At 42.1% G+C, this 9,771-nt stretch overlaps 2 protein-coding genes across 9 annotated transcripts in view; one reads left to right on the top strand and one right to left on the bottom strand.

Moving 5' to 3' along the window:
* TRNT1 (tRNA nucleotidyl transferase 1) overlaps window positions 1-854 on the top strand; it is an 11,715-nt gene extending 10,861 nt beyond the window's left edge. The window contains exon 9 of the mRNA XM_026074758.1: window positions 731-854. Within this exon, the coding sequence (XP_025930543.1) occupies window positions 731-839 (109 nt within the window). The 3' untranslated portion in view covers window positions 840-854. The remainder of the gene's footprint in view (window positions 1-730) is intronic.
* Window positions 855-2,302: 1,448 nt separating this feature from the next.
* The window catches only part of CRBN (cereblon), a 28,093-nt gene continuing 20,624 nt past the window's right edge, over window positions 2,303-9,771 (bottom strand). For 2 of the 8 annotated variants that reach the window (XM_026074764.1, XM_026074763.1), the window contains exons 9-11: window positions 8,556-8,620; window positions 7,380-7,511; window positions 5,051-5,810 (exon numbers count right to left, since the gene is read on the bottom strand). In XM_026074764.1, coding sequence (XP_025930549.1) covers window positions 5,627-5,810; window positions 7,380-7,511; window positions 8,556-8,620 — 381 coding nt within the window. In that variant the 3' untranslated portion in view covers window positions 5,051-5,626. Of the gene's footprint in view, window positions 4,100-4,532; window positions 4,773-5,050; window positions 5,811-7,352; window positions 7,512-8,555; window positions 8,621-9,771 lie in introns of those variants that run through there. The other 6 variants (XR_003254990.1, XR_003254987.1, XR_003254991.1 and 3 more) reach the window with 6 other exon arrangements.

The following is a 9,771-nucleotide window of genomic DNA, read 5'->3' as shown; positions in this document are numbered from 1 at the left end:
CCCCTTCACGCCCCCGTCACTCCTCCCCTCACTCCCTCATCACACCCCGTCACTCTCTCGTTCCACCGCACACGGTGCCGACCTGAACCGCTCGTAAGCGCAGCGGGACCCGCCGGGGATTAGCGCTCAAATCGCTTTCTATGGCAACCCCGACCTTTTTATGAGGACCGGCCTGCTCAGCGGTAGGGAAAAATGCATACGGAGAGCAAAACACGGAGCGTGTCCGTACGGAGACAAGCGCCACCGTCTTCAGCTACAGATGGAGCTTTTCAATCAGTTTGTCCTCTAACTACTCTAAAAGTCATATTTACTTTCTCAAAAAAAAAAAAAAAAAAAAAAAAAAGCACTTGAAGATTAGGGAAGTCCTATAGCCTGCTTCCATTTCAGGCCCTGTGTAATTTCTCCCCGGATTCAATAAAGCCGGGATAATATCCTTAGGTATCTAGTATTTTATCAGGGCTCTCCTTCAGGTGGGTGACCTTTCCTGTGAGCCTTCAATAAATCAACAGATCCTATAGAAAAGCGGGCGCGTGGCTGCCTCTGCCATGGTAATTCCTTCCCCTCCCTCAGAAAGCATCTCCCGCTTCCAAGGGGATAGTAAAGATTTTATTACTTTAACCGCCCGTTAGTGTAAAGAGACCAAGTGTCCTTTATCGCCTGTGCTGGGCAAAAGGACAAGGATTTAGAGCGTTGACATTTGAGATCATTTCTTTACAACCCGGTAACACAGCAGGTCTTTAAGAGCCCGCGATTTGGTGCAACACGCTCCGCTGCCTGCACACAGCCCGCGCTGCCGGCATCGGACCGCTGGAGCAAGCTGTGCCGGAGCAGACGAATAAGGGCCAACGGGACACACATGTTACGCAGCCGAGGGCGTCTCTGCACTGCGTTTTGCCCAAATCCGCATCATTCCGGCCACCCTTGGAGCTGGCGCCAGGCAGCTTTGACCCACGAGCCCTGCTAGCACAGCACCCGAGCTCGCGACGCCTGCTGCGAAATGCAGCGGGAGCGCTAGCAGAACTGAGTCCTGCACCCGTGTGAAAATACCAGGGGGGGAAAAAAAAAGAAAAATAGGGAATCTAATCAGAAATTAAGTTGTTTGGCAAACCAGCTAAATCTGCTTGACACCAGGGTGGTGGCACCTGCGCAGCGCTGCACAGCTACCGCAGCGGGAAGGGAGGGCAGGGAATAACTGTGCCTTCGTACCTCCCTCTCCCTCTCATCCCTCGGAGCAAACTGTCTTTGAGAGGTTGAGTATTGAAACTGTTCCTGAAAACACCGGGACCACCCTGCCCCGAAGGTAAAATAGGCTTCAAGGCACCGAGAGCGAGGCAGCAAAAATGGAAACTGCCATATAGGAAAAATGAAGTTGTCATCAGTGTTTTAATCCCCAAAGAAGGATTAAGCCAGAGAACATTCTCCTGATAAACACGGTGAATAAGCTGTATCACTGGGACGCGTTCCCGATGCTGCTGGTTAAAGCATGACAGGATGGTTCCAATTCTGCAGGAATAGGGTCAGCCCTGTGGCTAGACTTTATACATCTAATCCTTTTGTCTTTTTCCCCCTGGTTAAACTATATTCAACACAGAACCGTGGCACGTTTAAAACAGGAGCATTTCAGGCTTCCCCCACCCTGTTGCGGCAATGTCTGCAGCGCTGAAAACTCTCTGCAGTTCACCCGTGGAGCCGTTGCCCRTGCCGCACCGCGCCGGCCTCGGCATCGCGCCCCGGTGCTGCACCGCTGGGGCTGCCTTCTCCTCCGCACGCGGAAACGCCCTCRCTGGGCTCGTCCGCGAAGCCCCCGGCCAGCTTCTCGCCAGATCTGCCTGCTCCTCCTCTCCATAGCTGCCTCAGCTATCTACCCATCGATTTCTTTTCCTAGGAGAAACTGGGATAACGGGAATGCTGGAAAAGGCATTGGGACTTGCAGACCCGGGGAAGCGAGCACCGAGGGGAACACGACTTGGGACCGAAGCGAACAGCTGCTGGGGCAGATCCAAGCCCAGAAGCTTACGGAAAGGCACGGACAGGAGAGGGAAAAGAGGCTGAGGTGAAGCACTTTTAATGGCTCATTTTGATTATTCATTAAAACGGCAACTTACGCTTTCTCTTCCTGTTGCTGTACGTTCTCACCTTTTTCTCTCCTTTGCCTCTTCAGCCCGCACATCCAAGGGGCAGAAGCTCGCTTTGCTGCATACATTACTTTTTGAAACTAACACAATTTAAAAAATAAACRATACGAAACAAAAGGTTACCTTTCGTCCCATCCCAACAATCAGCAGAAACTGTGACCGCTAGGATCAGTTTTGAAACAGATTGAGTTTTATTCTTAGCAAACATTTGCAAGCAACAAGGTTTTTTCTGAAAAGTTGTCTCCAAAGGGGGGGGCAAAGGAAGAGTTAGAGCAGAACGTGCTACCTTAGCCGCGGCTCTTACAAAGCGACTATAGCAAAGGTGAAAAAAATAATGAGGAACAAAATGAACTGCAGCACATACAAAAATAACATCATTAGTAAAAAAAAAAAAAAAAAAAAAAAAAAGAATGGTACAATATTCGAAAGTGTGCGAGAACAGAAAAGGGAGCAGAAGTGGCCTGTTGCGACTCTACCTATGCGTCAAAACTAAAGCGCATGAAAACTCACAGTTTTACAGGCTGCGATTGATTGACATTTGTGCTATTGCAACAAGGGCTGGAAATGCGGGTGCAGCGCCGGTCCCGTCCCTGCAAGACGCTCGTTCGTCCTCCTCCTTTGGCTTGAGCCCGTACACCAACTCCGCGCCCTGCGATTCCTATGTCTCCCGTAAGGACAGAGATCATGGTGGGGAGGAGAAACCACCCAGTGGGCAGCAGCCAGCACCTCTGCCCGGAGCTACAGGCCAAGCAGTGAACCTCGCAAATGCAGCTACTTTCACAAAACGTGCCRACTTCCTTTGTCCTTAGCTCCGAAGCACGACACCCCTGCTTGTCAGTAACTTTTTTCCTCAGTCCCAACATTCTAGTAGTTTTCTCCTCAAAAGAGAGACAAAAGCATAGCAAATACTAACCGCTGCACAGAACCCTTCGGGACTCTGCGCCCACAGTGTCAGTCACATACTGTACGTTTTGGGCACTTAACGGCCAGCTTTGCCCCAGCAGGACTCTTGCTCTTTGCAGTAACTCGAACCACACTTGTTTTCAGCTTAGAGAGCGCCATGAACTTTGTAATGGCAACCACTGCACAGAGGGTCAGGCAGATGGAAAAGCATCATCAACAAAAAAATTAAGTTAGTGCTAAATTTACTTCTGACTTATCTCACTTGATTATATTAGTTTACATTTGACTATATGTACACAATACCAAAAAATATGCCTATTTTGTGTTCAAATATTGTCAACATAATGTCATTTTTAATTGAAGCAATCTGAAAGACTTGGCCAAAACCCAGAACACCTCATGAGGTTCAGTGATAGCTGAGAAAACATTCAGTTCACCGTACCCTGAGGGGATGCTTAAGACGAATGGAAATGGGAGGTACTTCAAACTGCCTTTAAACTTCCAAGCGCCTAAAAGCCCTGCTGATGGTAATGGGAACACCAGATACTCAGTATCTCTTGGGGGGGAAAAAAATAAAATAAACCAAGCCTGAAACTAAACCACGTGTGTGTTTGTGYGCACACGTGTGCAAGGAGCGAGGGGGAAATCTAAGCATGGTTTCAGTGGTTCTACAAGCACAGAAGTTTCACAGTCTCTCACTCTTTCACACCAGTGCTTATCCTTTTAGTCTTCTGAAAGCTTATTAGAGAAACATAAGCAAAATACAGGATGTTTTCTTTAAAAAAACGAGCCACCATTCACCCTCTACTTGTTCAGAATTATATTAAAAGWAGTATTGCTTTTCACAGTTCACTGGCAAGTCAGAGCACTGCACGCAAAATTAAATACCGTACTAAAGATGCCTACGGAGGGAACAAGCGTTATCAGAGAAGCACAGAGGTAKAAGGCTTCGAAGAACTAAACCTGAGTTGCACAATCATTAGTTTCTACATACCTAGTATAGTGAGTATCCTAACAGCCTTTCAGCAGCCGGCACCTTTTCACATCCGGATTTTGTTCAGCTGCAAYGTAACAGACACCACATTACCACTTAAATCAACTACTTGTCTCTCTTAAGAGAGACGCTTGACTTTAGCCTTTCACTGAAGCAACCTRTCCGTGCTACATACATTTGATGCATGAGTGTGGACAGGATGGAGCCAGTAGTGGTTTATGTCTTAAAGTATTTTTGTGTCATTATCTTTAACAACGCAAGTTCTCAAAGATTTACACTGAAGAAATAGACTGAATGAAAAAAGCATGAAAAGAGAGGGAAAAAAAAAAAGCATGTATGTACACACTCACACACAGAAGAAATCTGTCGTCTTCAGTGTGTACCAAAGCACATTCTGAGGAGAGGAGAAAAAACAAAACAAAACAAAAAACAGCAGCAAAACTGCCCCATTTTGGCACCCATTTCTGTAGCACAGACAGCACCTCAGGAAAAAAAAACACTGCCTTTTATTTCTGCTTTATTTAGGAACTTTTGCCTTTTTGCCTTTTGCCTGTGTAGTAACAATGTAAAATTTCACCTCATGATATGAAAGTGTAAAAGAAAAAAAAAAAGTAAAGGTATGTTGCCTCCACCTTGTCAAAACACGTATCAGTGAAAAGTCTTCATAGCTAGTTATTTTAGAGGGTACTTCACAGAACCTTGGGCATCTATACAGGTAAACGAGGCTTCAGAGAAATCATCTGAAAAGTGAATGCAAACACATTAACGGGAAATGACAATACAGTTTACGTACTGGGATCAACCTATGTATTTAGTATAAATAATTTAAAATTTAAAAGACATCTAAAGGCAAACATGCTAAATATATCAAATAACTTACAAGGACCGAACACTTCAAATCGGATTCCTTTCAAAAGGAAGTTTGTAAYGTAATCGTGCTGGCTGCAGGTAGCAGGAAGCTATTGCTTCTGCTCGGCACAGCACTGCGACTAGGACCACATCACTAACACAACAGCCATCAGGGTAGAGATTCCGTCCTTTTACTTCCTTTGATGGTCATTCAGCAAATATTTGAGAATCAGCACGAGCATAAAATTGGAAGTATTACACATAGTTAGAAACAGGGATTCTCTGCAAAAACACTAAGTGTACTGTGGGAAAATATTCCAGTGAATAATTGGTATCTACCATCATACAGAAATTGCATAAATCAGACCTTGTTTTGCTGTAATTTTAGCTTCCCCCCCTTCTTTCACTGCAGGTCAATARTGGTAAACATTTTCTGAAATTATACACGGAAGTAGAAAGTTCAGTCAAGTCTGTCCAGATGAATCGGATCAGCTTCCCGGTGCCTCTCGCTACCTTCTCTCCCAAGTTGCCATTTTAAAGATCCAACCCGCCATTCTCAGCGTGTCTCAAGCGACAGTAACGTGTACGCACGCCAACCCCAGTGTAGTGACGCCTGCTTGTCCGGTTTTTGTGTGGGTGTGGTTCTCGGGGTTTGTTTTTTTTAAGTAAGCATCAGAAGCAGAACTGAGCAGACTGGTTTAAGAGACAGACTACTGCCCGTTCCTCTCCAAAGCAGGTTACGGGATTACAAGCAGAGCAACGGTGATCGATCGTGGCCCGACTCGTCCTCCGTTTCTGGGATCCGGGGCAGGAGAGCGGACCGCGTCAGTCCCCAGAACTTCTGGGGCGACATATCCTTTTTGGTAGCTGTGAACTTCCAGCCCATATGGTTCCCGCAGATGCGGCACTGGGCTATAGTCCATGCGTACCTGTCAAAAACAAAGCAAAAGGTGTTGACGCTACCGTATACGTAAAGACATTTTGCAAACACTAGAAGACAGTTCACCTATCCGGCAAGAAGGGAACATCAGTCTCAAGCTGGATTTCCAGAGAATTGCAGGAGGTCAGGTGTCCAGCTCCCATCTACAAACCCTGCTGCAGATCTATAAGAAATTCAGCCTTCGGGCAGGGAAACTGAAGTAGCTATAGCATTTTACTACCACAACGTTGCAACAGTATGATGAGATGGTGTATGCCAAAGGAGGGTCAGAAAATGGTTCTTGGAGAGTAAATTTAATCAAAATTATTTAATGGAAATAAAAGTGATTTTTGGACAGGGGCAGATTAAGAGGGAATCTCACTTTCCAGAGCAATGGAGCTTTTCTTTACTAGCTTTGAAAAGCAGAACATCAATATTTAAAAAAACCCTATAGAAGAAAAGGACAGAGAAAACATTGAAGGACAAGAAAAATGAACTCCAGATATTATAAGGCACAAGTTTTCTTCAGGGAGTCTTAAAACATGCACTTCTTATGACAGATACACCACGCATCCTGCTGACCTTCACCTCATTACTAAACGCTACAAGATAGTCCAGACAAAACCCATGTACAGCGTGAGAACGCAAGAGTAGATGCATAGTCAAGAACCTTGGGATGGTTATAAATGTAGCCACAAATTATTTTYATCTGCTGATAAAAAGAACTGGTTGTTGTCAAAGAGACCAGGATAGAGCAGAGAGACTGATGTAGGCAAGTCAAGTCTGACAGAAGAATGATTTCTGACATTAGGATACAGGAAAAAATGATCCTGTGATAACATATTTGAGGAATATTTTTGTGAAACTATAATTCAAATATAATTTGACATTTCAGATATTTTTAAGAGATTAAATATACAAATTCTAAAAGTGTGCCTGAAGTGTTCTTATCTAGTCAAAATTTAAGTAACCAGAGATGGGTGACATTTTGATGCAAGACCTTTCATTATTAGGCAGACTTTTATATCTTTACAATTCTGCTACTGTGTCAGACAGCAAGATTATTTAAAATCAAAAGTAATTATTTAATTAAGCTAAATACAATATTAGTAATTTTAAAACAGATAAAACAGATATTCAGCTTATAGATCTAAAAAGGTATCTCAGCAGAATAACTGCATTTATATATTATGTTCTCTGTTTGTACTTTACATACTTTGTGATCAAAGAAAGCTGCACGGAAACAATTATGATATAAATAGTGGCTTATATAAAACAATTCAGAAAAAAATCAGAAAATCAGCATCCTCTGTACAGCTTTCAGGTGCTAGACTGCGTTTTAAAATCTTAAAGCTTCCACAGATTTCAGAGATTCAAGATAAATTCTGCACGTTCTACCTCAATTTTCCATTTTATTTTGTATTATGGAAAAGTCTACATTTACTTTCGTATTTTTTCATATGAACTCAATGACAATGTATGTGTCAAAAAGCATGTATTTATTACCTCACTGTTGTAGGAATACATTTACAACTAAATTTCTGTCATTTACCCATAACATTTCTTTTAACTGTATTACCCAGGAAACCAGCTGTGCTCTGTCGATGGTCGTCCACTGAGATTCAAGTTGCAGGCTTTATAAACGGTAAGGGTTTCGTGGATGTACCCATGAGGATTCACGTATGCTGCCATGGGTCCACATAACGATAAACTGCAACAGATGAACAGCAATTCTGAGAGAGCTCAAGGAAGAAATTCAACTTGAGTAGCAGCTTCTGATAAAAACAAGTAGAATCTGYGTTCCTACTCTTAAATCTGACTTTAAATATGAGAAAAATGTGCATTCAGCAGAAATTTCTCTTCATTCATTTGTTTACATACACTATTTAATACAGGAGGAATTGTGGTTTCTGGTATCTACCATTTAAGTGGAACCTAAGAAACAAGCTTTAATGACCACATCAGCTCTTATCACTCCGATAAAGGAAAATTGCGGGGAGTCTTGCTGTGTTAAACCAAAGCATCTTTTAACCTTCACACTGACACAGACGATGGAGAGTATTAGTTACCCAAGAYGAAAATAGTGACAAGACTGCCAGAAGTAGCAATCATTTGGAAAATGAATCATCTTATCATTGGTTAACATGGAGGATATTGTATAGGTCAAATATATAATGGCAACACACTGCCCAGAACAGCTCTTAGGATTAAATCATATAATCTTATACTAAAAGAGGTATCACAATGCTTAACRACAAAAATAGACAATTTCCTCAAACGACAACATCCTGGGAGCATACCAATACCACCCAATCAGTACATATTAATCTGCTGTTGAAGCCTGTTGACATATAGAAAGTGGGAGTGCACTGTTGGGAATGAATTTTTTGTACTATTGTTTCTGAATCAAGTTCATGAGATCCCAAATTTTGTACATAACAAATTTACATTCCAAAACTCACCACAGAGTGAATAACTCTCCAGTGGCAAGGTGCTGGACTAGGTGACATAACATGGCCTTTCACACTAACTTCTACTACAATATATGTGGTTTGGGTGATGTTTGGATTTACTAACTTTTTATGAAAAAAGATGAAATAAACAATCTTGTTTTATAAAAAAATTCCCTATAAATATATATTTAAATTTTATGAGCGCTGTGGAAAGTGCAATACCTGTATCCTAGCCTAATCTGGTTTGCTGTGTCAACAATTCTGATCAAGAACCTCCCAAAGATCAAGAGCATTAAACTCACCTGAATATTTCATTCTTGGTTGTTATTTCTGTATCTTGGCATTGCTTACAACAGAGAGATGTACACTTGAAAAGAAAAACAAAGAGGATAATTTCATTCATTTTCAGACACTTGCCAGCACAGTGGCAAAAAATAAAAATTTCTCTCCCCTTCTCTCAGAATAGACTTTGTATCAATTCCTTTTTTATCTGTGCAGTAGCCACTTATGTTTTCTCTTCATGCTAAAGCATAAATATTTTTCTATGCATTTATTTATGGTAAATATTAATTATTCTCTAAAAGGAAAGCACAGATTTTATTTACAATTAGTTTTCAAACATTCACAAGAGGCACTGACTACACAACCATAATAAATGAGTCAACCTTTAAGGTCTTTAAAAGCTAATTCAGAAACCAAAAGCTGTTGGTCTTCTAAGATATAACAAAAAGATGGATGAGTACAAATGCAATCATTAAGTTTTTACAAAACTTCTAAAGTTTGGCAATACTGTAGATCAATGACTTTTATTTCCTCAAGAAAAATAAGTAACATGTATTGATCTTTCTCTTAAAGATTATAACACAAATTTATCTCCTACAATTTCTAGAAAGTAGAACAAAACAGTTCATCACTGACACTGCCCAGAAAATCCGCATTTAAATCAACTCAGTAGAATACTTCACTATACATTCTTAGGGGATGCATTAATTCTACCTCTTTTTAAGGATAATGCACATGAAATTCTGTCAGCAGAAGGATCCACCTTATTGGGGAAAAAAATGCTGCTTCAAGGATCTTCACTTGGAAAAGTCCCTGCGTGAGCATATGTCCTTTTAAAAAGGCAAATAAATCACAGCTTGTGCTTCTGATTCCTCCYGAGTTCTGCCTCCTGCACCCCATTAGCGTGATGCTACACGGGTATTTGCCAGCCTTTACTCTCCCATTCCCTCTGCTCTGCTGCTCCAGCCTTGCTGCTGAGTTTCAGCTTCCTCCCGCTCCTTTCCTGCGGGTTGCTCTGGTTCTGCCCCACGGTTTCAACACACTGTCTAGGCTCTTTGAGATCAAGGGAGGAAGAGTGCTGCACTATGCACAAATACTATTAATCCTATGCCAATTTGCTTTACTTTCCTTCTTAAAGCTTGGCTGGCCTTCCTCTCCTACCCGTGACCTTTAATGCCTGCTATCACGCTCTCACTTTAATCACCCTCACTTAGAGATTATGATCTAATGTTCACA

Source organism: Apteryx rowi, unplaced genomic scaffold, assembly GCF_003343035.1.
Source record: "Apteryx rowi isolate R43461 unplaced genomic scaffold, aptRow1 scaffold_4, whole genome shotgun sequence".
NCBI lineage: Eukaryota > Metazoa > Chordata > Aves > Apterygiformes > Apterygidae > Apteryx > Apteryx rowi.
The sequence above is the reverse complement of the archived record's forward strand: the minus strand, read 5'-3'. Positions and strand labels throughout refer to the sequence as shown.